General features: G+C 50.6%; 2 protein-coding genes across 3 annotated transcripts; one reads left to right on the forward strand and one right to left on the reverse strand.

The window, feature by feature from the left end:
- Positions 1–3: 3 nt before the first annotated feature.
- Positions 4–15,540, reverse strand: Clcn2 (chloride voltage-gated channel 2). 2 transcript variants are annotated; one of them, XM_070029727.1, is made up of 24 exons: positions 15,299–15,540; positions 12,920–13,076; positions 12,635–12,766; positions 12,154–12,282; positions 11,940–12,073; positions 11,770–11,847; positions 11,608–11,686; positions 11,331–11,456; positions 11,155–11,239; positions 10,963–11,064; positions 9,967–10,051; positions 9,676–9,831; positions 8,792–8,861; positions 8,418–8,528; positions 7,932–8,145; positions 7,514–7,647; positions 7,158–7,330; positions 6,963–7,062; positions 6,691–6,764; positions 6,172–6,231; positions 6,003–6,041; positions 5,743–5,847; positions 568–654; positions 4–446 (listed from the first exon to the last, which is right to left on the reverse strand). In XM_070029727.1, the coding sequence occupies exons 1-24, from the start codon at positions 15,368–15,370 to the stop codon at positions 252–254; spliced, it is 2,697 nt and encodes an 898-aa protein (XP_069885828.1). In that variant the 5' UTR covers positions 15,371–15,540; the 3' UTR covers positions 4–251. The 2 variants fall into 2 exon arrangements, with proteins under 2 accessions (XP_069885828.1, XP_069885829.1); XM_070029728.1 differs by lacking the exon at positions 12,635–12,766.
- A 1,700-nt stretch (positions 15,541–17,240) lies between these two features.
- Positions 17,241–25,547, forward strand: Polr2h (RNA polymerase II, I and III subunit H). Its single transcript, XM_070029731.1, has 5 exons — positions 17,241–17,495; positions 19,457–19,540; positions 19,629–19,722; positions 22,020–22,103; positions 25,177–25,547. The coding sequence occupies exons 1-5, from the start codon at positions 17,423–17,425 to the stop codon at positions 25,292–25,294; spliced, it is 453 nt and encodes a 150-aa protein (XP_069885832.1). The 5' UTR covers positions 17,241–17,422; the 3' UTR covers positions 25,295–25,547.
- Positions 25,548–26,104: the final 557 nt, after the last annotated feature.

Below are 26,104 nucleotides of genomic sequence, written 5' to 3' on the forward strand. Positions count from 1 at the left end.
ATTGTAGGTTCCAGTATAAACCCATCTTAGTTCTGCCCCTTTCCCCATCAAAAGGGAAACAAGGGTCACATGACACCAACCCACCCTTCCGGGCCAGTACTGAGCTTCCTGCTGCAGTGGGTGCTGAGTCAGATTGTAGGTAGGATGGCATGGGAGCAGTTGGCAGCTGGGCTTCCAGGCTCTGGCTGCCGCTGCCTCCTACAAGGCAGAAGGAATACGGCCACTATTTTGCTAGCTACTCATCAAGGGGCTCACTGGCACTTGTCATCGCTGTCCGAAGGGCTGCCTTCTCGGGGAAGGCCGTGGCGAGAGCGGGGTCCCCAGAGTGCATGCACCTCAGTGGTCTCTGTGTCACTGCTGCTGGTGGCACTGTCTCGGAAGCTGGCAAGAGGCGGCCGGACTTTCACACCCTGGGCCGTGACAGAACCCTCAATAGCCTTCCGGAGCTGGAAAAGTGAGAGGGAGATGCTTGGACTCGGAGCTCCCTGCTCAGACTGCTCCCCAGGAGAGCCATGCAGAAGATTCCATGCCCTTTTGGAAGTAGCTCTGGTGGTCTTGTCACCTCACCTCCTTTAGGGTGACGATTCCAATGAGTCTGCCAATGCTGGTGACATAAGCGTGGTCCACACCCAGCAGTGAGAAGATGGTATGAGTCTGCGGGTGGAGAGAAAATGCACTGGGCTTGGAAGTTCCGGAAGGAGGGGTGGGGTGTCTCAGAATCACAGGCCAGGGCTGGGAAGGTGGCTCAGTGGTAGAGCGCTTGCCTTGCATGCCTGAGGCTCTGGGTTCGATTCCTCAGCACCACATAAGCAAAAAGAAAAAAGCCAGAAGTGGCGCTGTGGCTCAAGTGGTAGAGCGCTAGCCTTGAGCTGAAGAGCTGAGGGACAGCACCCAGGCCCAGAGTTCAGGCCCCACAACCGGACCAAAAAAAAAAGAATCACAGGCCAAAAGGGCTCAATGAGGTGTGGTGGAGGGGTTCTACAGATGTGGTGAGGGGACAGGATAGCCGAAGGGAAATTTAGTGTGGGAACGCTACTGTGTCCCTAGGCTTCAGAAACCTGTATGCCAAAATCCTTCTGCTGCTGTAGTGGGGCCTTCCCACTCCCCTATTTTCCTTTCCCTGGGCCCCTCTCAAATAATCAAATGTGACCACTAAAGGTCTAGACATGGTCAGGCCCCCTGGTGAGGAGTGGCTTTTCCTGGGCCAGATGGCTTCAAAATGTGTCTCCTGACTCAGCAGTTCCTGGAATTTTGGCCTATCATTTATCTCAGCATTCCGAGTGCTTGTAAGCAGCCTCCTCATGTAAAGGATGAATCAGCTAGCTGTGGGGAGGGTCCGAGGCTGCAGAATTAGAAGCCTGTAGGCTTTGGCAGATAAGAGGACCTAAGGTAAGAACAAGAGCCATTGGGCACAAGCATTCTATATGTAAACAGCTCAGGTCTTTGGCTCTTGAACTCATTTAAATTGTCTTAGAACTTGAAACTTTTTCTTATACTCTGAAATTAAATAGGAAGGGAATTCCAGAATGTTCTAACTTTCTCCATCTAAGGCATGACTGCACTTATGAAGAGTCAAAACGTAGAGGGGAGGGGGTGTTACTGCAGTTTGAACTCAGGGGCCTTGTGTTTGCTAGATAGGCACTCTATCACTGAACCGTATCTATAGTCCTTTGTTGCACTGGTGGTTTTTTGAGATGGGGTCTCCCTGTCTGGGCCATGATTTATGTCTCATAGTTAGGATAACAGACATGGACCACTGAACCCGGATCTCAGCTAAGAATGAGTCTTACAGAAAACTGGAAGTGGCGTTGTGGCTCAAGTGGCTCAAGACCTGATAAGCTCAGTGACAGCGCACAGGCCCAGAGTTCAAGATCCACCACCACAACAACAAAAAAAGAATGAGTATGGCAAACTTTTTGTTGTTGTTGTTGTGGTGGTGGGGGTTGAACTCTGGGCCAGGGTGCTGTCCTTCAGCTCTTCAACTCAAGGCAAACACTCTACCACTGGAGCCACAGTGCCACTTCCAGTTTTCTGGTGGTTAATTGGAGATCAGAGTCTCACAAAGGGGGCTGGGAAGGTGGCTCAGTGGTAGAGCGCTTGCCTTGCATGCCTGAGGCCCTGGGTTTGATTCCTCAGCACCACATAAGCAAAAAGAAAAAAGCCGGAAGTGGTGCTGTGGCACAAGTGGTAGAGCGTTAGCCTTGAGCTGAAGAGCTGAGGGACAGCGCCCAGGCCCAGAGTTCAGGCCCCACAACCGGACCCCCCCAAAAAAAAAAAATAAAAAAAAGAGTCTCACAAACTTTCCTGCCCAGGCTGGCTTTGAATTGTGATCCTCAGATCTCATCCTCCTGAGTAGCTAGGATTACAAGTGTGAGCTAGGATTACAAGTGGGCTGGCCTAAAACCACAGTCATCCCAATTTCTCAGTCTCTCAAGTAGTTAGGATTACAGGTATGATCCACCAGTACCCAAACAAGAAGTTATGTTTTGAACTTAGGTTCTTCTGTGTTCCTTTAATTCCCATAGTTATCCATTAGTTAGAATCATATCTACATACTATAGTTAGCCTTCATTTCCTTGTCTGTTCTAGAAGGAAATCTTTATTGTAAGGGTTGTAAAAACATGATTTATTACTCCCCCCCCCTTTTTTTGGTACTCCTGGGGCTTGAACTCAGGGCCTGAACACTGTCCCTGAGCTGCTTTTGCTCAAGGCTAGTGCTCTACCACTTAAGCCTCAATGCCACTTCCAGCGTTTTCTGTTTATGTGGTACTGAGGAATCAAACCCAGTGCTTCATGTATTCTAGGCAAGCACTCTACCACTAAGCCACATTCCCAGCCCTAGCCATGTCTTTTTATAGTCAAATTATTCCTCTCATCTTCTCTCAAAAAGCCTATTAAAAAATAATTTCCTTGGACTTTTTTCCTCTACAATCTTTTTTTTTGGGGGGTGCTAGTCCTAGGTCTCAGGGGCTGGGTGCTGTCCTTGAGCCCTTGTGCTCAAGGCTAGTGCTGCTCTACTACTTGAGCCATAGCTCCACTTCTGGTTTTTTGGTGTCTAATTGGAGATAAGAGCCTCATGGACTTTCCTGTCCCAGATGGCTTCACACCATGATCCTTAGATTTTAGCCTCCTGAGAAGCTGGGATTACAGGCCATCGGTGCCCAGCCTTTTCTCTCCAATCTTAATCAGTGAACTCTGGCAGGTACATTGTAGGTTTCCTCCCCACTTGTCGGTGGCAGTTTGCCAGTTTACCAATCCACTAGTTGCGTTTCTAGGCATTGTCCCCGACAGCTTCCCCTAATGTGTTCCCCAGGACTGGACTACAATGTCAAAAAAAAAAAAATCAACAATGGTTCTCCTACTTTCTGCTCCCTTCTCTCCAGGTAGACTGCCATCCTGTGGACTTCCTCAAACTTGAGGAACACCTAGGCTCCTTAGGATAGCCCCTGAAATCTTCCCAAAGCCAACCCCAGGCTGGCTTTCCAGTCTTAGATTCTGCCCTGAACCACAGCTTCCAGTCTTACATAATTTCTCATTTTTTCCTTAAAATACCTATCTTTTCCCACACTTCCATCCTTCCCTGGTTATACGCCCTCCACTGTTCATTTCAGTCTAAGTGGAGTGGTAGTTCCTAACGTTGAATATTTGCTATGTGTCAGGCGCTGTTATAAATCCTTCACAGGTCTGAGCTCTTCAATGAGGCATGATCACAACTACAGATAAGGAGGTGAAGCTGAAAGCAAGCAGCTAAGGTATTGATGAGGTTACCCAGTGAGGTCACTGGCTGGACAAGTCTGGCCCCCCAACTGACGCTCTTCACCTTTAATAAATGAGGTAGCTAGCTGGCACAGTGGCCAATGGCTGCACAGTTTCTAAATGGTCTCCGTGTACTCTCCCTCCTCTCCAAAGCTCCCCTCTGAACTGAGTTGGGCTACCACTTACTGGTTTCTCAGGCTTGTAACAACATTTTAAATTCTAATCTTTTATGTTCTTATCATTCTAGTTCTCTGTACTTGTATAAGTCAGTCGCTCAAAGGCTTCTTCTCCTTCCTTTGATTTTTAAGTTTGTAACAAATGCTTACTTTGTTCTTTTTCATTTTAATTTAATTAGACACCAGGGAGCCTACTGGAAGGCCCAAATTTCTTGAGCCTGGGAACAGTGAACTGACAGGGAAAGGGACAACATGGCCTTCTGAAAGAATCCTGGGAGCAGGGCCAGGAGATCTGGGTTTGACTGCTAAACTGACTCAGGCAAATGACCTCCTCATTGTATGCCTCAGTTTCCCTAGGTAGTAAAATGGTTTAGGCCACTGGCTTTTTTTTTTTTAACTCAGGGCTTTGCTTGCTCCACTGGCATGCTACCACTTGAGCCACTCCTCCCGCCAGCCTGGGTTTCTGATGGTTATTTTGGATATCGAGTCTTGTGGACTTTTCTGATTTGACTGACTTTGGACTGCAATTCTCTAGATCTCAACTTCCTGAATAGCTCACAGGTGAGCTACTGGCACTCAGCTGCCCATTGTGTGTTGATTCAATGCCCAGTTCTGTTACTAGCTGTGTGACTTTGGGCAACTTGCTTGATCGCTCTCTGAATCTTCTATAAAAATTGGGGTATCATAATATCTATTTTCCTATGTAGTTGTAATAATTAAATTACACATGAAGAGCTTTGGAACATTATAAGCACACACACACAAAAAAGTCAGTATCGTGAGCATCACCAAGTATGGCTGTCTGAGGACTAAGATAAGATTGACCACTGTGGAAAAATCGTTAAGAGATCTTAGAAAGAAAGGCTTTAGAGAAAAGCAAACATATTGTCCTCAGGCCCATCTCCTTTTCCCCACTCACTTTGATCTGAAGTCTTTATCTAAAGGCTACAAGTTCCTTTATTATCCTTTGTTTTTTGTTTCTATCTTGTCCTCTGTCCTTCCTGCCTCACCCTCTGCTTGTGTGCATTATTCTGGCTCTTTGGTAAAACTTGTGTCTAAGCTACTAAGGCTACAGGCCCTGGGAGTATTTACTCATTGCCCAGCCCCTCTCCCTCCAATGGAGGCGGAAAGGCAGTATCCCATACATCAGCTTATGCCTTCACCTGACCTGCAGTGCTCTCTAGAGCTCCCCCTCCCCCAACTTCCAATGTGTGCCTCCCCCATCCCGGTCTGTTAGTACTGCACTTCTGCAGCAGTTGTGGGCCCTTCTGCTGAGCTATCTTCCTGAGTCCCTACCAGTGTTCCTTTGACCTACATGAAATCAGACTTTCTGGGGTCTGACATTCCAAGCCCCCCACCGGGCGTTCCTCTTCTTTGTTTATCTCTTCCCTGCAGTCTCCCCACCCCTACTTGGCTGTTTGCTAGCTTGTTTGTTAGATTTTCTTATCCTGCCTGTTTCTCACCCATTTTTTTTAGCGTGGGTGTATCAGCCTTGTGGGGCTCTGGCAGCCTCCTGCCTAGCTCTGACCGTGGCCTGGCCTTTTGGCTTGTACCCAGCTCAATCTCTGTCTTTGTTGTTGCTTTGGTCGACAGTTCCCTGGGGGCGAGGCCGAGCAGAGGAAAAACGATGTGATTCGTGGCTCCACCACGGAGCAGGACAAGGCTAAGGGCCCTGATTTCCAGTCTCCCTGTTGTCTAAAACAATGTGTCTGAAAAACATCTCTGTACAGACAGAGCCTACGCTCTCCCCATTCCTTGCCCATTGGCCTGAGTCCAAACGTGTGTGGGGTGGGGGTGGGGGTGCAGGTACCTTGTGCAAAGAGGTCCGTTCTACCAGCTGGAAGGGGGCGGGATCAATCTTGCAGTCACTGAAATTGACAGGTTCATCTAACTGCTGTTCTTCCCACTCCAGAATCTGAGGGGAAGAGACTAAGAGTCAGGGAGGAAGTGACCCTCACTTCCCTGAAAGTTGGCCTGTTCCTTTCCCTCACCCTGTGGTTCCTCCCATTACCAAGATGGTGACTGACCACACCTAGGAAGAAACAGGGTCCAGAGTCCAGTGGCACCTACCTCCTCAGGGCTCATCTCGCCTTCCAGGCCGGAGTCACTCTAGGAGGGAGGGAGGGAGGAAGGGAAGAAGGAAGAAATAAGGCCAACTAGCTCTAAGAGGTTTTCCCCATTTAGATGGGGCCTTCCCTACCCACTGTTCCTGAGCTGCAAGGAGAGAGGGGACACGTACCGCCAGGGAGATTCGGACCCGCTTCAGCTTGCGCTTGTCACAGGATTCAGATTTCTCCAGCTTTGTCAGAGCCAAGGCAGAGAGTTTAGGTTAAAGGGAGATGAGAGGCAAAAGAAGTGGTGGAGTCCACGGGGAAAGGAAACATGCAAGGCCAGAACAGACATCTAGGAAAGCTGAGAATGGGGGAGGCACCACGGGATTAATAGAAAGGGTCTCTTGAATCAAACAGGGAACTAGTAGAAAAAGCAAGCTGGAGCTGGGTATAGATGGCTCACACCTGTACTCCTAGCTACTCTGGAGATTGAGATCTGACAATCATGGTTCGAAGACAGCCTGGGCAGAAAAGGTCTGAGAGAGTCCAACTCTAATCAGCAAAATGCCAGGCTGGAGGTGTGGCTCAAATGGTAGAGCAACAACCATGAACAAGTGAGTAGAAGGCCCTGAGTTCAAGCACCAATACTATATTCCCCCGCCTCCCCCAAAAAAAGGTAATCAGGAGGAGTCCTTCCAGCCACTCACCTCGGAAGCGGCCTCCGGAGGTGGACTGCCACAGAAGAGGCTTCTGAGGGCAATGCCTGTAGACTCCCCATTGCCTGTGTTCCCAAACACAAGGCCCAGGAAGAGCCACATCAAGTTTGGGAATAGGACCAAGGAGAAGGCAAGAGGTGGGAGGAGGCATCCCAGTTTTCCCACCTGGGCAGTTTTCCAGCAGGGATGAGCTCCAGCAAAAGGAATTGGGAAGGGCCCAAGTGGCCTGGCTCTGGCTGTGTCTGAGGAAGGGAGTGGCTCACCTGTGGGACTTTCCTTGTGGTTTGAGGTGTTGCTGGGCCCCCTCTTGAGAGCAGGCTTCAGGGGTTTGTGTATCTCCCCACGGGAGTCCTCTGTGTTCACCTGGGGGCAGGGAGGAGCTGAGGAGGCTGTGGCCCAGAGACACCCTTTAATAATTAGTGACAGGTGTGTGTGGCTGTGGAGCTATTTTCCCTCACCTGAAAGCGGACAGAGGACTCAGGGCTGGGAGGACTCTCCTGGTCAGAGGGCGGGGATGTCTGGACCTTCCGCCGTTCCTGCATGTACTGCCGCCGCCGAGCTGGGCTCAGCTGGGCCCCCAGTAATGCCACTACCTGTGAGCGCTCGATGGAACCAAGCAGGATCATGGACTCTGGACAGAGCAAGTAGAGGACTCAGGAGTAGGGGTGAGGCCCTCCCACCCATGTGCTCTCATACCCACACACCATAGGGGGACCCCAGCTTGACAAATGTCACCCCTTTTGGACCAAGTAGTCTGGTCCTGAGCTGCCTGTCCTGTGCTGGTCAGAGCCCCTGGGATGCCTCCTGGCCTTACCAGGGGACTCCACTAGGGCCAACATACGGCCCTTGGTCCTGTGCAGTGCTACCCGCAGGTCCCGGAAGGTGCAGCTGAGGGCCACATGGGGAACGTCCCGAACCATGATGTCCTCCACTCGCACCCGGTACTGCCTGGGGGCAGAGTAGAGTTTGAGGTTGGCATGGGAAAAATCACCCAGAGCACCACTGAGGAAGAACCCAGGGCCCCAGTAGGACAGGGATTAATGGTGCTCTCCACCCTTCTTTCCCATCAGTGAGGGCCAGCTACTGTGCTCCCAGGATGAGGGATTCTCAGAAGAGGGAGGGAGCAAGGTGGCCAGTCTCCCAGCCTTATTGGATCCAAGTGGTTTTGAGGGGTCCTGGGAGGCCTTTTGCCCCTCACTCCCATACCCCCCTTGGCACCCAGCCCTCCATACTGGTGGCGGCCCCAGCCCAGCTCAGGCAGGTAGGGCAGCTTTTTGATCCTGATGATGCTGTCGTAGAGGGAGGGCTGCAGGCTCTGGGCAACCGCATTGGCCAGGATGACAGCAATCATGACAGGTAGAATGTGGGCGATCTGGCCTGTGAGCTCGAACACGATCACGGCCGTGGACACTGTGTGTGTCACTGCTCCTGCCAGCGCAGCAGCCCCTGGGAACAGCCACACTCAGTCTTCAGGGCCCAGCCTTTAGAAGACCTTCCTTTCCCCAGGTAGCCCCCCACCCCCACCCCACACTGTCCTGTGTAGTCCTTTGTATGGGGCGTCTGCATCTGCCAGCAGGGGGCACCAGAGTCCTAGACTCTGATTAGGTCAGCAGGCTTGGAAGGCAGGGGCAGACTAGGGTCATTGTCGAAGGGGTAGGTACTTGCCAAGCATGAGCAAGACCTGCAAAACAAACCAACAGACAGACCCAGGCACTCACCAACCACTGCATAGCCTCCAGGCACAATTCGGTAGGTGCTACTGTCTGTGTGAATGCCATCTGGGAACCAGGCAGCCATGCTTTCACCCACCAGGCGTCCAAATGCTGCTCCTTCAGGGAGGGGGGTGGGAAGAGAAAGAGGTAGTGGAGGGGGAGGGCAGGGGGCACTAGGAAGAGAGAGGGTCAGAGGGTAGGGGAGGGGAGGGGCCAGGGGGTCACTCAGTACAGGGGTCAGCCCTGCAAGGGTGGGGGTTTGGGCTAGGGCTGGACCAAAACCCACTCCTGGACATAGAGGGGACAGCCAAAGGATGGCCAGAGGGTGGGGAGGGTGCAGGCTGGGTGGACAGGTCACCCCAGAGAAGCCCCAGACTCACCAATGACAAAGACAGGCATGAAGGCCCCACAGGGCACTGGGATGGTGGTAGCCAGTGCAGACATCCAGAACTGCAGTTAGAACTTCGTCTTAATTTTTTTTTTTTTTTTTTTTCTGGTCATGGGGCTTGAACGCAGGGCCTGGACACTGTCCCTGAGATTTTTTTGCTCAAGGCTAGTACTCTACCACCTTAAACCACAGCTGTACTCCCAGGTTTTAGGTGGTTAATTGGAGAAACAAGTTATCATGTACCATGGACTTTCCTGCCCAGACTGGCTTTGAAACTCCATCCTCAGACCTCAGTCTCCTGAATAGCTAGGATTATATACAGGTGTGAGCCACCAGCACCTGGCTGGGGTGTGTGTGTGTGTGTGTGTGTGTGTGTGTGTGTGTGTGTGTGTGTGTGTGTGTGTGTGTGTGTGTGTGTGTGTGTGTGTGTGTGTGTGTGTGTGTGTGTGTGTGTGTGTGTGTGTTTTGAGGCAGGGTCTTGCTATATAGTCCTAGTCAAGACTGGCCTCAAAGTCACAATCCTCCTTCCTCTGCCTCCTGAGCACTGAGATTACAGGCAGATGCCACCACACTTGGCATTGACAGATACAGTCTTCCCTCATATCCCTTAATCCCAAGAGGTAAAGGGAAGGCGCAGGACTCTAGAACCAGATAGCCTGGACTTAAATCCTCTCACACCACCTAGATGTGTGATTTGAGGCCAATTAACCTCTTGTGCTTTGACTCCCTGCCTTTAAGACAGGGAAAATGCCTCTCGTGAAGCTTTGCTGCGAGGCTCACAGGAGTTAATACATGGCAAGTCCTTCAAACAGAACCCCTACCTAATGGCCTAGGCAGATGCCATCAATATTCGAATGAATATATAAGAAGCTCTACCTTCATGAGAATAAAGATGACCAGAGTGAGGAAGACATTGGCGCGCGGTGGGCTCCAGGCCTGTGAGGTGCTGGGAAGTTCTAGATCCTCCACCAGGCCCTGGCGGACCCATGTCCGGTTGTCAAACAGGGTGACCAGTGTCTCTTTCTGTGACAGCTAAAGCAAACAGGGGTATATCAGGCCAGGGCTCAGACAGAATGTTGGGAAGGAAGGGGCCCACAAGAATTCATGGCCATGCTGGGGCAGTTGGCTTTGGGAAAAAACACATGTTTTTGTTCTGCCTAAGGTTACCTGTCCAGCCATGAACTGTCCAAAGCCAGGAGGAAAGGTCAGAGTGGAGATGAGCAGGGTCACCAGTGCTGGGAAGAGCAGGCGCCTAGAGGTGTACATTTCACAGTATCAGACATGGGTGGCTCCCTTGTATGGAGGGTTGGGCACCTGTAGGCACATATCTCAGGGCCGAGGCCAGAGCAGAGCCTTGGCTCTTACATGAAGCACACAGTCCCAGGCGAAATTCCCTTTTGCTACTTATGACATGGCAGTGCCAAAGACAATGGTAGATGGGGAATGGGGAGATATAAGTGTGTGTGTGTGTGTGTGTGTGTGTGTGTGTGTGTGTGTGTGTGTGTGTGTACATGTGTGTGATCTGACCCAAAGGTCTTTCTGTCTCTCCTGACTCCATAGTAGGTAGCAGCAGCAGTCCTTTCTGAACTGTGACTCCACCTCTGCCCTCAAAGAGCCCTTGCTGAAGAGCAGGTTGCATGAGGGGTAGAGATATTTCCACCTCTCTGTGTGTCTCTGTGTCACTCAGAGTGTCACTTAGAGTGAGGATCAGTGTGGAGGCATCTGGGGTCATAGCAGTTGACTCCTACCCCCCTTTCAGGATTTCAGTCCCAACAGAAGTCACATTTTGGGTTTTTCCACTCACAACCCTTAGGTCACAAGTGAGAGAACTATGTTTCCAAGGATTAAAAAAAGTACATCTATCTCACAGACCACAGGTAAACTGAGGCTCAAACACTCTTCAGGGAAGCTCTGCTATCTGGTTCAAGTTGGAGAAAGCTGCATTCTTTCATCACAAAATGCCCTCTGTTATTGACTAAAAACTCAAGTGTCCATCTTCAGGTAATTCACATGTACATCATAATGTACAGTCAGCCCAAAGCCACCACTGGCTGATTTCTCAGTGAAGTGCCTGGTCTACTGTCTGGCCCCTCACTGACCCCCACCCTGTGAAGCCCTCACACAGCCCAGTGTGTCCGGGAGAAGAGTCTATGGCTAACTCACTTCCTCATGAGGAAGCGGTTGATGGTCTTCTGCTTCCGCATCACCTGGACAATCTTCCGGTTCAGGTAGACAAAGAGGGCTCCTCCAAAGCCACTAGCAATACTGGAGAGGGGGGAAATATCAGGGTATTGAGGGGGGAGTCTTCTCAAGGAAACATCTTTTCCATCTGTCACCCACCCCTCAGCTCCTCACCCAATGACAGCAAAGGCTGGCAGTTCCTGCAGGTCAAAGGGGAAGTCCAGCCTGAACCGGGTTTTGAAGAGAGCAGTAATGGTCTCTGAAGGGAAGAATAGAGGGGAGGCAGGTCTAGCCTCATGGGTCCCCCAGCTGAACCACCTCTGCCCCCCTCATCCTACAGGTGTCCCTACCTTCATCCCTGTTCCAGACTGCTAAGACCCGGAAGATGAAGGCACTGAAGGTGGCTGCAAAGAAGCCCCGCCAGTAGTTGCGCACAGCGAAAAAGGTAGAGGTGACCTCTATGCTGAATAGCACGCCTACAAGGAGCAAGGGAGAGCCGGGCTGGAGGCCTGGACCTGGGTGTGGGCCTGGACCTGGCCAAAGAACTCAGACCCAGAGAACAGCAAGAGGAGGGAGGAGAGGCCAAGGGCGGGTCGGGAGTGGCACTGACCACAGAGCCCTGCCTACCTCCGATAGGTGCGGCAAAGCAGCAGCCCACTCCCACAGCACAGGCAGCCGCCAGCATCTCTGTGTTCCGAGATTCATTCTGCCAAGAGTGGGGGCAGGGAGACATCAGCCCGGACTCAGCAACTCACCCTTTTCCCCTCCCCCCCCCCCGGGTTCCCTTACCTCATAGATACCCCCAAAGAGGGAGAGGAACTTGCTGAGCAGAGCAGCACACATGCTTGCAATATGCACAAAAGGGCCCTGGAGGGTGAGGATGCATGGTAAGTGGGGATGTGGCCTGCCCCGACTTTGGCCTGGCCTCTTCCTCCACTTCAAGGGACTCCTTGAGTTACCTCTTTGCCAAGGGGCATCCCACTGCCCAGGGCACAGGTCAGCCCAATGACCTTAGCAACAAAGGTCTTGAGGGTGAGGTATTCTTTTAGCACCACTCCCCGAAGGATGGTCTTCATCTCAGGGATGCCCGATCCTGCAGGAGGTACATGCCCAGGACAGTCATTCGATGTACTGTTTATGAGGTTCCACCCCTGCCTTCCTTCCCTATCATACCAACAGCCTGAGGGGCCAGGATCTGTGTGAATCCGGCTGAGAAAGTGATAAGCACAACTGGGTAGGTGACCCAGGCCAGGTATTGGAGTAAGATGCTGGTGTTCAAGCCCCGGGACATCCACTGCTGAGCTGTAGGAAGAGAACATGCTGCTGGACCCCCAATCCACACCCACGCCCTGCCCGGCCCCCAGGACACATTGACAAGACAAGCTCTCTCCAGGCACAGAGCCTGGACGCAGATGGCCAGATAAGGGCCCTAAAGGGCATTCCCTGGGACGAAGCCCACCATAAGTAAAAGGGGAAGCTGGACAGGAGAGGCAAGAAGTGGTGATCCATGGGAGTAGCAGTTGATTACGCCTGGCTAGGGAAAGTGCTCAGCAGCCAAGCAACCAAGACACCCCAATAACTGTGGTATGGAGGAAGCAGACTAGGCCCCCTATCCCAGGCCTCCCCTCCCCCACACCAGCCCTGGCTCCCTCACCCTGTAGACAGACAGCAATGGCATAGTCCATGGCCCAGCTGACCAAAGCCATAAGGAGTCCCAGCAGGACCAGGAAGATCCAGTCTTCACCAACCCTGGACACTAAGAACTTGTGGCAGCGTACGGAACAGACTAGGGCAGGAAAGGGAAGAGCCATGGGGAGGGTGGCACCAAAATTCTCCTATCCCTTTCTCTGACTCTCCCCCTCCCCCATCAGCAGCTCTAAGGGTCTGTGCCCCACTCAGCACAGCACAGCCAAGTCCTCTGCCCCAATTCAAGTCTCACTGCGGCACGGAGCACATCGGCTCTGTCCATATTCCAGGAGCTCTGGGGGAGTCCGAGTGGAAGTGGGCCCTTTCCAGGGCTCAGGTCCTCCCAGGCGAATTCGAGCAGCTTCTTCTTTGGCAAAGGCCCCGAGTTCTTGAGTATACCGGCCATACATCTGGAGCAAGGGGGAGGATGTTGGCATCAGTGTGCAGGATTCAGTGGGAACACAGAGAGGGCTCCTGGGGCCTGGGCATCCCCTTCTCCCAGCTTCCACTCTGTAAACCCCCTGTTGAACCCACAGTTCCCACTCTGCCTGAGAGTGTGGGAACAATGCACATTGCAGACTGTGGGGGCTGTCCTGGTCAGAGGGATGGAGACAGCCAAGGTACAGGGCCACAGCTCTGGGGGTGGCAGAATAATCAGTCTTCTCCCAGGCGAGGGAGAGGGGCCCTGAGGAGAAGTGGGAGGTAAAGCCCCGGAGGATGGAAAAGCCTAAGGCACAGTCAGAAGGTGGGAGGAGGAAAGGTCAGAGAATGAGGGATGGTCAAGGGCATATGGGCAACAATAAGAGCCTGGTAGAGCGGAGGGCAGCCAAGATGGGCCTAGGAGCAGGCGGGGCCCCAATCCTTATCACGTTCCTGCTGGGCCTCTGGCCTGTGACCAACTCAGCTGCACTCCTCCTACCCACCCTAATCCCCTTGTCCCCATTCTCCACCCTTAACCTCCCCCCCCCCCACTGGCCTGCCAGCCCAGCTGGGAGTGGAAAGCCTCTCTGCATGAGTGGAGAGTATGTGGTAGTGGCTTTAGCTATACTGCCCCAGGCCCAGAGGCAGCACAGGCTGCTGATGGCAAGGCTGGGACTGGGGATGGTGGGGTGATGGGATGGGAGAGTCGCAAAGCTATGGCTAGACCTGCCAAGCTGGGCATGTGTTGGGGGGTGGGGAGGAGTAGATTCCGGCTGCCACCCGCAGAGCTTCAGGACACAAAGGGCTCCTGTTGGGCCTAGGGTGTGTGGGGGGGGAGGGAAAGATAGAGAAACACAGAGAGGGTGACAGATAGTGAGAATGGGAGAGGCAGAGGGGAAAGGAACTAGAGAGAGGAGGGAGGGCAACAGAGAAAAGAGGTAAGAGAAAGCAAAACATAGGAGGGAGATGAATGGTGGCGCCCGGAGAAGGAAGAGAGTAGGGAGTAAAGAGACACAGTAAGTGGGAGGGGTGAGGGAGAGACAAAGGGGTAAGAGGGAGAGGCTGGAGCAGAGTGCTTTGCCAGAAGAGAGCTTGACCCTGAAAGCTCATTCCAGAGATAGAGACACAGGGAAGGCGATGGAGATATTGCTGGTGGAGAGACACCATTTCGGAACACAGGTGGCCTGGCTTCCCCCAGTGGACAATGCCCCTCTTCTAGGCCTCTGCAGTCTGACAGCTATCCCCCCCATGAGTCCAAGGGCTTGCCCCTCTACCCTTGGCTCTACTCTCACATCTACCACCTCTACCAGTCATCCAGTTTCATAGAGTCACTCTCTCTGGTAATTGGGCACCTCCCTCCCTCAGTTACAACCCAGGCCCTCTCCTAGAGTGGTTCCTCCCTGCCACCTTCCTGGGCAAATTCCAGACCAAGCTGATAAAAAGGAGCCACAGGACCCATTCCCTTTACTTGTGTCCCCCACCCCACACATTAAGAAGGGCCAAATGGATTCTTAAATACTAAGTAACAGTAATGGCTCTGAGTCAGCTCTGAGCATAGGACCCCTGCTTCTAATGGGGTCAAGGGACACCCCTAAGGCAGGTGGAGCTGCCTGCCCAGACCCAGCATGAACAAAGGTCCCAATTCCCACACCCAGTCCTGCTTCACCCATCCTCCTTAAAGCTTTGGTCCCCCACGGTGGTAGGTCACCTTTCCCCTCAAAGGATCAACTGAGGAGTTCTTGCCAATGCTCGATTTTAAGCCCCCAAAGACAAGGGGTTGGGGCTGGGTTTGGATCTGATCATCTGTCTGACTACACACTCTTGACTCCTATGCCTACCCCAGTGCTGTGGACAAGGCAGGGACACGGAATGTCTTGAATGGTGGAGACTGGAGTGTGAAGAAAGTTCACGGGTGTGAATGGGGGAAGTGAGGTGCTGGGAAGAAAACGTGTGTTGGGGGCAGCCAGGGAAGGACACCTGGGACAAGCACTTGGTGTCATTGTCCTCCTCAGACCCCCAGGCTGTGCTAGAAACCAGCAAGCAGCTTTCCAACCCTTTGGCCCTGCAGCCTCTCAGACTTCCAAGCCTCAGTTTCCCCAGTTCAGAAGGCTGAGGGAGGGCTAGGGTAGCCCTCGATCCTCTCGCTTTCCGGGGCACCTGGAGCAGCGGTGCCCGAGCGCACCCTTTGGGGGCTCAGACCGGCTTCCCTTACCAGGGTCTGCTCGTACTGCAGCGCCCGAGGCTCCATCCCTTCCCCCGCCGCCGTGGCCGCCGCGGCCGCCATCTCCGCACACTGCCTTCTCGCCTCTCTCGGTCGCCGGGGTTCTGCCTCGGATTCGGCTCCCGGCCCGCAGAACCCGCACCGGCACCCGTCCGGTCCCCGTAGCCGGGACGGCCGAGTGCAGAGTGCCGCGGGTCCCGGGCGGGCGCTGCAGGCGCAGCCTCCCGCTCGCGTCCCCTCCTCGGCGGGCGGGCCGAGGGCGGGACCCTCTGCGCCGCTCCGCCTGCCGGCCCGCGCGGAGGGGCCGGCCCAGCCTCGCCAGGGTCCGCATTGGGGCCGCCTTCCGGGCTCGGGAGAAGCTGCAGGGGGCGCTTGGAATGCGCGAGCCCGTGCCCACTGGCCGTGGAGGCCGGGGGGCAGAGGCGTAGGCACCCGGGTCCGGGGGAGGGCGGGTCTGGCTGGCACGTGGATGGGCCGGGCCCAGCCCCGGGCTCCCCGCGCGGGGCGGGGAGAGCCAGGAGATGCCGGGACTAGGTGGTATTCGCTTGGGGCTGCAGAACTGTCTCAATCAAGCTGTTCTGGCCCAACCTGTCAGGAGCTGCCCCTTCTCGGCATCCCTTGAGGAGCGAGAGGCTCAGGCGGCCCTCGGGGAGGGAGCAGGGGGCTCCGCTATCGGCCCGGGAACGCGGAGCAAGGCTGGGGGCGACTCCGAGAGGGACTGTGGGCGGTCTTCCACATCCCCACCCTTTTCTCCAGGTTCCCCCAGGGAGGTGCACCTGGAGTTGGTCGACCTGCCCGGGTGTGCAAGGGGTGGCGATGGGAGGGGCGGGGAAGAGGTGAGGCCCGAGGGAAGGGAGCTCTTGGTGCTGGGGAGGCCACTCCAGGGAGGCGGGTGTGGGGTGGGAGGGGGGGAGCAGAGGTCGCATTTCCCTGGCAGGGCCCAAGGAGAAACCCGAGTAGCTGCTGACGTCTCGCGGCTTTGGGAAAATGGCCTGCTGGGGCTCCGCGTTCTCAATCAGGGTCCTTGGAAGGATAAAACAGGATGGGGTGACCACAGGGATTGCCACGGGACACAGAGCAGTCAGTGTCCAGGAAATGGACAGCGCGTGTAGGAAGACGCAGTGCAGGAACGAAGGCGCACTTGGGAGAGGCAGTGCCCAGAAAGGGTGCCGTAAGAGACAGGAGCTGGGATGAGCGAAGGCCTGCCCTCTGCTCCCCGACAGGGAGGACAATGTCAGGATCAAGGTACACGTAGATCAGTGTCCAGAAGGAGAGGCCAGTACCAAGTGGAGGGGAGCGATGCCGAGGGGGAGCGCGGTGTGCGGAGCTCAGTGCCAGGCTGAAGGTGCAGTGTGGGGGAAGACCACTGGGCCCCGGGGAAGAGCGCCGTGGTGGGAAGGGTCCAGCACCGGGGGCGGAGACAGTGCAGCCTTTCCTTTTCCTCTTCTTCGAGGTGACATCATGGCAAATTCCCAAACCCGACGGACCCGGCTCGGGTAACGACCTGCAGAGCCGGGCCGGACGGGGCTGGGCCGGGCCCGCGCTGGGGAGCGGGGGAGGCGCGATGCCAGCTGGCGTCCTGCGCCGCCAGCTCTCTGGAGGCGGGGTTCTGCTTCACCCGTCCCCGGAGCGGACTGTGCCCGGAGGGCACGCGGACCAGCAGGGTAGGGCTGGGCTTTTGTGGGCCAAGGATCAAGGTCCTTGCCTGGGTTAGGCCCCTACGCATTCCACTCTTCAGAACCCGGACTCTGAAGGGGGCGCAGTGGAGCCCCGGCAGAGAGCCACAACCCGCGCCGCGCGGCCGCCGGCGGCGGAGGTGGAGCCTACTGGGTCCCCGCCCTGGGCGGAGTCACCTGGATCTTGAGACCCACCCTCCATCTCTTAGCCAATCCGAAGCAGCCTTTGGGAGCGGAAGTTAAGACGCCCTGAGTGGGAGGCGGCGGAAGTGGCTGCGTCACGGCCAGTCCGTGCGCACGCGCCATCCTCCCTCCTAGAAGCTTTCTTGAATTTACTTCTTTTCCCCCTCGCCTTCTTGTGCTCCACGCGATGAGGTGCTCGGACCCCTAGGTGTGTCGGCGGGCTTATCTCTTCTGCTGCTCTTGTGGCCCCCTCACGATGGCGGGCATCCTGTTTGAGGATATTTTTGATGTGAAAGACATTGACCCCGAGGGTAAAAAGTTTGACCGTGGTAAGTTAGATGTGCCTGGCGCGGGGAGCATTCGGGGAGAGGCGAGCTTGGGGCGCGCTGCTGGGTTCCCGCCTGCCCGCCCACGGCTCTTGGCCTGCCGAAGCCAGCAGGTTCGGGAAACATCTCAAGGCTGGGAAGACTGAAACAACGTTCCCTGGCTTCACGCGGGCGGCCCTTACCCAGCATGCTGGCAAACTCCTGGGCATCATTATTGTCGCTGCCTGCTTTGTATCACGCGCCGGGCCGTGCGCATGCCACACACTGTGCCCTATTCTAGGAGTGAGTGCGGTAGGTGGTGGTACCTCCTTCCTGATGAAATAATCTGCCCAAAGCTGCACAGCAAGTTATCTGACCTCCTAGGCTATATTATTGTTGTTGTTGTTATAATTATTATTCACAGTATTAGGGTTAATATTCGGGTCCTTGGGCTTGCTGTACTGCTTGAGCCACGCCTCCAGCCCGACTTTTTGCCGGTTATTTTGGAGACGGAGGCTCAGAGTTTTCTGCCCAGGCTGACTTCTAACCCTGGAAATCTCAGCCTTTTGAGTAGGTAGGATTACCAGTGTGAGCCACTGGCTCATCCTTGTGTTGCTCTTGGAATCCTAGCGTTTTGTGAAGTTCTTTAAGCTCTCTGGAGGCTAACAGCTTGACTCACACGTCTATATTGCCTTTCATGAGTAATTGTTTCTCCTTGGCTTTCTTTGCCTGGAGACTGAGATGATTTTCAGTAAAGAAACGAGTTACTTTTTTTTTTTGTTGGCCGGTGTGGGGCCTGAACTCTGGGCCTGGGTGCTGTCCCTCAGCTCTTTAGGTCAAGGCTAGTGCTCTACCACTTGAGCCACAGCGCCACTTCTGGCTTTTTCTGCTTATGTGGTGCTGAGGAATCGAACCCAGGGCCTCATGCATGCAAGGCAAGCACTCTTATCACTGAGTCACCTTCCCAGCCCACAAGTTTCTTTCTTTTGAGTGAGGGGCTGGTATCTGGGTTCAAACTCAGATCCTCCCACTTGCTCAACTTGCTTGCTCAACCACTTGAGCCACATCTCCAGGCTGGATGTAATGGTTAATTGGAGTTAACTTTGCTGAGGGTCCTCTGGGTCTTAGTCTCCTGAGTAGGTAGGATTACAGGCATGAGCTAAATCATCCAGCCCAGATACCAGTTTTTGTATATCCTGATAATTTCCTCAGCATAGTGTATCACACATGAAAAAAGAAACCATTGGATGGATGAATGTGGTGCCCAGAGTTAGGTTCTAAATTATTCATACAGGACTAGAACCTAGATGTTATTTGCTCCCAGAGCATCAATTCTTCTTGGAGATCCTGATCACTTGCCATATTTTCTTTGCATTTCTTGTTTTGACTGAGCCTGTGTTCCTTTTTCTTTCTTTCTTTTTCTTTTTTGTCGGCCATGGGGCCTGAACTCAGAGCCAGGGCACTGTCCCTCAGCTCTTCAGCCCAAGGCTAGCCCTCTACCACTTGAGCCACAGCGCCACTTCCGGCTTTTTCTGCTTCTGTGGTGCTGAGGAATCGAACCTAGGGTCTCATGCATTTGAGACAAGAACTCTACCACTGAGCCACCTTCCCAGCCCCTGATCCTGTGCTCCTGTGCTCCTGTGAAAGCAAAACAGATCCCATGGGTATACATGGGGGTAGATTAAATGTTCTGTAGCATTTAATCCCCAACTGGGATTTTTTTCTGTTTTGTTTTGTTTTGCTGGAGCTGGTATGTGGATCCAAGGTCTCTATTCACTTACAGCTGGCACTCTACCACTTGAGTCATGCCTCTACAATTCCTGCATTTTGCTGGTTAATTGGAGATAAGAGCCCATTGGATTTATTTACTTGGTGACTTTGAACCTTGAGTCTCAGACCTCAGCGTCCTGAGTAGCTAGGATTAGGATTATAGGTGTGAGCCTCTAACATCTGCCTCATTTTTTTTTTTTTTAACTTTTCCCCAGTGTCTCGACTACATTGTGAGAGTGAGTCTTTCAAGATGGACCTCATCTTGGATGTAAACATTCAGATTTACCCTGTAGACTTGGGTAAGTGTTGAACACAGATGATCACAGATAATAAATTTTTGGGTCTCTTGTTTCAGCTATTCTTCACTCTCAGATATTCTTTTTTCAGGTGACAAGTTCAGATTGGTCATAGCTAGTACCTTATATGAAGATGGTACCCTGGATGATGGTGAATATAACCCCACAGATGACAGACCTTCCAGGTGAGAGAAGGGGAGCTAAGTAGATAACTGTTATAGATTGACTTCTTTTATTCCTAGAATAAATGATGATCAACAGAATCTGAGTAACGGGAAGAAAGTTGGCACACTTAAGAATTTTACAACCTTTGGGCACGGATATTTCACGCCTGTAATTGTAGCTAATCAAGAGGCTGAGGTCTGAAGGTCAAAGTTCCAAGCCAGCCTGAGTAGAAAATCCCTGAGATTAGCCAATTAACCTGATTATAGCCAATTAACCAGCAAAAACCCAGAAGTAGAGCACAATGCCCAGGCCGAGGTTCAAGCCCTAGGACCAGTGCCAAAAAAAAAAAAAAAAAGGAATTTTATAACCAACATAAATTGGTATGTTGGACTGAAACTTCTTTGTACAACTACTTGAAGATAATAAAAAAAACGAAAATAATTTCATAACCATCATGGTGAAAATCCCTAGTACAATTAAAAAATGAATGACAGGAAAGTAAAACAGGCTTAGTTGGAGGTGTGAGTATTGTTGAGAATGTGGAAGTGAGAATGTGGTTGAAGTGCTTTCTGTTCATTGTTCTATGGAACAATGACCTGTTAAAATTGTTTTTAAGAAGGAGATTAGGAAAAGTGAAAGGAGGGGATGAGGTTGATAGGGGATATATTGTGTTTAGTAATAGAGATCTTTTTTTTAAAATATATTTTTATTGTGAAAATACTATACAGAGGGGTTACAATTACATGGGTAAGATAATGAGCACATTTCTTATCAAGCATTGTAGCCTCCTGCTTTGTTTCCCCTTCCCATCCCTTCATATCCTCCTCCTCCCCCACCAAAGTTGTAAAGTTCATTTTTCGACATAACGACTTGTACATCTCATTGTTGCAATGGGTCCTCCTGTATCCCTGTTTTAACAATTTGTTTTTTCCCTTCCCCTCCACATATACCAACATCATATATAGTGAAAGCAGGGGTTGTACCATGGGGAGGGACATACAAGGCAACAAAGACATAATCTTATAAATATGTTAGAAACAATCACATGAAAGATCTCTCTCTCTAATAGAGATCTTTTAAAAATTTGACATTACATGGAGGATTTCATTGGACATTTCCACATGTTTACAATATATTCTTTTTTTCGTTTTTAGTCATGGGGCCTGAACTCAGGGCCTAGGTGCTGTCCCTCAGTTCTTTAACTCAAGGCTACAGCTCTACCACTTGAGCCACAGGGCCACTTCTGGCTTTTTCTGCTTATGTGGTACTGAGGAATCGAACCAAGGGCCTTGTGCATGCAAGGCAAGCACTCTACCACTGAGCCACCTTCCCAGCCCCCTACAATATATTCTTATCAATCTTAGTCCCTCCACTGTTCCTCCTTCTTCCCAAAACAATTTCAACAGGTTTTATTGTTCTGTTTGCTAATAAATATCTTAGTTACAAAAAGGAATTTCAAAACAAACGGGCTTATTATATATTGAAGAAATGGTTGTGTGTTTGAGATGTGGCTTTTTCTTTGTTGGTTGTGGGGCTTGAACTCAGGGCCTGGGTGTTGTCCCTGAGCTCTTTTGCTCAAGGCTAGCATTCTACCACTTTTAGCCATAGTGTCACTTCCAGTTTTTTAGTTATTAATTAGAGATAAAAGTCTCATAGGGCCTTTTCTGCCTGGGCTGGCTTTGAACCGTGATCCTCAGATTTCAGCCTCATGAGTAGTTAGGATTACAGGCATGAGCCACCAGTGCCCAGTGCGATGCAGCTTTTTAAAGGCTAAAGAAATGACTATTGAGTGACCTTGGCTATATAGGCCTTGTGTCTTGTGATGGAAAAGCTTTGGAGCCTACTGAGTACAATTCTTAGCTCTGCTTATTTGCTGAGTACCTGTAACCTCAGTTTCCTCAGCCTCCATTTCCTCATCAGGAGAGTAGAGCAGATCATGCCTAGCTCACAGAATTGCTGTGAAAACTAAATGACTTCATGTTTCTAAGGTGTTTGGTTATAATGCTGGCATTTAGTAACCAGCTGCCTTTTTTTTTTTTTTTTTTTTTTTGGTTGGTCATGGGGCTTGAACTCTGGGCCTGGGCACTGTTGCTCAGCTCTTCAGCTGAAGGCTAGCACTCTACCACTTGAGCGTCAGCCCCACTTCCAGCTTTTTCTGTTTTTGTGGTGCTGAGGAATTGAACCCAGGGACTCATGCATGCAAGGCAAGCGCTCTACCACTGAGCCACCTTCCCAGTCCCATCAGCTGCCATTTTAAAAGGACCTCATATATAGTTAATTATCATGGAGAAATAACTTTGCCACACTTGTTTCACAGGGCTGACCAGTTTGAATATGTCATGTATGGGAAAGTGTACAGGATTGAGGGAGATGAAACTTCTACTGAAGCAGCAACACGCCTGTAAGTTCTATATTCTGGTGAGAATTATTATTATTTTTTGTCAGTTGGCCTGAACTCTGGGCCTGGACGCTGTCCCTCAGCTCTTCAGCTCAAGGCTAGCGCCCTACCACTTGAGCCACAGTGCCACTTCCAGCCTTTTCTGCTTATGTGGTGCTGAGGAATGGAACCCAGGGCCTCATGCATGCAAGGCAAACTCTCTACCACTGAGCCACCTTCCCAGCCACTTGCCTACCTTTTCATACTTCCTGTTCTGAGAATTTGGACCATGCTTTTGACTCCTGTGCTGGTCTTTCTCAATCACCTTAGACCTAGAGAGAAAGAAATCTGGAAGAGCTAGTTGCTGGTAGCTCACGCCTGTAATCTTAGCTACTCAGGAAACTGAGATCCGAGGATTGCAGTTTGAAGCCCGTCCGCAGGAAAGTCAGTGAGACTGTTATCTCCAATTAACCATCAGGAAACTGGAAATGACATTGTGGCTCAAAGTGGTAGAGTGCTAGCCTTGAGTGAAAAAGCTCAAGCTCAGGGACAGTGCTCAAGCTCTAGGTTAAAGCCACATGACCAACAAAATACAAAGAGAAAGAAATCTGTGAATAGTCTCCATCCTGCAATACTGAGAACTCATTGCCAATAGTTAGTGATCCAGATGAGAAATTGGTAATCTTGCTTTATGAAATGCAAAGGAGAGTGGAATTACTGGCAGCATTAAGTGACTAAACTGTTAGGCTTTTGTCGTTTTTGTGTATATGAGTGTGTTCTACTACTCTAACCCAATCCTTAGTTCTTTAGTTTGTCTGCCTACTTTTTTCATTTACAAATTGAATTAAAATAAGATATGTTTATAAGAAAATTGTAGCTGGGTGCCAGTGGCTCACTCCTGTAATCCTAGCTACTCAGGAGGCTGAGATCTGAGGATCGTGGTTCAAAGCCAGCCCGGGAAGGAAACTCCGTGAGACTCTTATCTCCAATAAATCACCAGAAAACTGGAAGTGGCACTGTAGCTCAAGTGGTAGAGTGCTCACCTTGAGCTGAAGAGCTGAGGGACAGCGCTCAGGCCCAGAGTTCAAGCCCCACGACTGACCAAAAAAAAAAAAAAAGAAAGAAAGAAAATTGTAAACAGAGTAATAATGTGATGTGTTACCTATACATGTATATCCAGAGGAAGAGGAAACTTTTTTTTTTTTTTGTCAGTGGTGAGGATTGAACTCTGGGCCTGGGTGCTGTCCCTCAGCTCTTCAGCTCAAGGCAAAAGCTCTACCACTTGAACCACAGACTCACTAAGAGGAAACCTTTTGCATAAACATTTTTTAATATTCTATGGGGTTTTGTTGTTGCTGTTTGTTTTGTTGTGTTTTGTTTTGTTTGTCAGTCTTGAGGCTTGAACTCTGGGCCTGGGTACTGTCCCTCAGTTTTTACTGTCCCTCTACCACTTGAGCCACAGTGCCACTTCTGGTTTTCTGGTGGATTATTGGAGATAAGAGTCTCACAGACTTTGCTGCCTGGGCTGGCTTTGAACTGTGATCCTCAAATCTCAGCCTCCTGAGTAGGTAGGATTACAGGTGTGAGCCACCAGTGCCCAACCTATTTTTTTTTTTTAATGTGTATATTTTATTTTATTTTTTTGCCATTTGGGGCCTTGAACTCAGGGCCTGGGCACTGTCCCTCAGCTTCTTTTGCTCAAGGCTAGCACTCTACCATTTGAGCTACAATGCCACTTCTGGCTTTTTCTGTGGTACTGAGGAGTTGAACCCAGGGCTTCATGCATGCTAGGCTAGCACTCAACCACTAAGACACATTCCCAGCCCCTTTAATTTTTTTGAGATGTTCTTTATCATGTGCCAGTACTAGGGCTTGAACTGAGCCAGGGCCTTCTTTAGTTTTTTTGCTTAAGAATGGCGCTCTACTACTTGAGCCACACCACCTCCACTTCCAGCTTTTTGCTGGTTAGTTGGAGGCAAGTATCTCTCAAGATTTGTCTGCCTGGGCAGGTTTCTAATCTGGATCCTCAGATCTCAACCTTCTGAGTAGCTAGGATTATAGGCATGAGCCTCCAGCATCTGGATGTTACTTTAAGTTTTATTAGCATATATTAGTTGTGTGAGGTGAGTTTCACTGTGACATATGTGTATACATTGTATCCAGTCAACTTTACTCCTCCCCTCCCCTCCCCCCTTATCACTTTTCTTTCTCCCATTCACCCTTAAAACAATTTCAGCAGGCTTTATTGTTCAGTTTTCATGCATGAAAAAAATAAATGCCTTGGATCATATTCATCTTTATTCATCTTCTTTGCTAGCTCTCCCCCTTCCTTCAGTACCTATCCTCTACCAGAACTTCTTTTACTTTCCTGTCATTAATGTTGAGAATTTTAAGAATTTGAGATAATGTTCTTCATGATAAAGCTTTCTAATCTCTTTTCTATGTTAGATGAAAATGTTTCCTAAATGTTTAATAGCTGTTTAACATTCTAGTGACTATCCTTAATTTACTTGCCTATTTCTCTAATTTTGGGCACATAGATATTTTTCTCCTTAAATTTTTTTTTTATTATTATTATAAAGGTGTTGTACAGAAGGATAACAGTTAAATAAGTCAGGTAAAGAATACATTTCTTTTAAGATAATGTCACCCCTTCTCTTTTTCATCTTTGCTGATAAAAAATAACACGGCTTTGTCAGGCACCTGTGGCTCACACTAATCCTAGCTACTCAGGCAGCTGAGATCTGAGGGTTGCAGAAGATAGCCTGGGCAAGAAACTCCATAAAGTTCTGGTTAGAAAAAAAAAAAAAAAGCCAGAAGTTAAGCTTTGGCTCAAGAAAGTTGTAGAACACCAGCTTTGAGCCAAAACAATAACAAAAAACCTCAGGGACAGTGCCCCAGCCCTGAATTCAAGTCCTAGGACTGGCACAAAAAAAAAAACAACAAAGCAAAATACACTGCTTTGCATCAGCTTTGAGTTTTTGGTTTCTAATGACAGAATACTAAGGGGTACCTCTTCTCTACCACATGCTGGGATGGAGAGCTTGGTAGCAGCTGCTCCAGCGCTCATACTCAGGATGGGGACCTTCTGTTTCAGCTCTGCCTATGTGTCCTATGGGGGCCTACTCATGAGGCTACAGGGGGATGCCAACAATCTGCATGGATTTGAGGTGGATTCCAGAGTTTATCTGCTGATGAAGAAATTGGCCTTCTGAATGTCCTGGGAAGCCAGCCACACTGCTCATCAGCCATGTCATGGACATCATTCAAGTCTGAAGAAAAGTTGCTGTTGTTCACCTGTTAAGGAGAGTTTGACTCATGTCCACCTTGGGTGAAACTTTAGGTAGTCTGGATTCAATGGGAAACTGACACTTGACTGTGAAAGACCCTATGGGAGAGCTTAAAATGAACCAGAAGTTGTTTTTTATGTATATGATTTTTAAAAAAATTAAACTTTACTTTTTCAGATTCCTTTCCCACCCTTGGTAGGTTTTTTGTTGTTGTTTGTTTTATTTTTATTTTTGAGACACTGTTTCCATTGTTTCAGTTTTACTGTGTAGCACAGGCTGATTTTATTTTTTTTCTGTCTTTATTTTTTTTGGTCAGTCATGGGGCCTGAACTCTGGGCCTGGGCGCTATCCCTCAGCTCTTCAGCTCAAGGCTAGTGCTATACCACTTAAGCCACAGTGCCATGTCTTTGCTTATGTGGTACCAAGGAATCAAACCCAGGGCCTCATGCATGCAAGGCAGGCACTCTACCACTGAACCATCTTCCCAGCCCAACACAGGCTGACTTTAATCTGAAGATCCTCTGCCTCCTAGTGCTGGGGTTATAGTCCTGCATCACTATGCCCAGTTTTTCTTCTCCCTTTAAGGAAATTTCATTTTCTTTAAAATCTAATTTTGGGGGGAAGATTTTTTGTTAGATATTAGTTTTTACCTGGGGGGGGTCATTTTCATACATACATACACACATACAAAATACTTTAAAAAAAATCACTTTTCCTTATCCTTATCCCCCCTTC

The sequence above is a fragment of the Dipodomys merriami genome, unplaced genomic scaffold (genome assembly GCF_024711535.1).
Source record: "Dipodomys merriami isolate MVZ:Mamm:240054 unplaced genomic scaffold, mDipMer1.0.p SCAF_2, whole genome shotgun sequence".
Classification (NCBI taxonomy): domain Eukaryota; kingdom Metazoa; phylum Chordata; class Mammalia; order Rodentia; family Heteromyidae; genus Dipodomys; species Dipodomys merriami.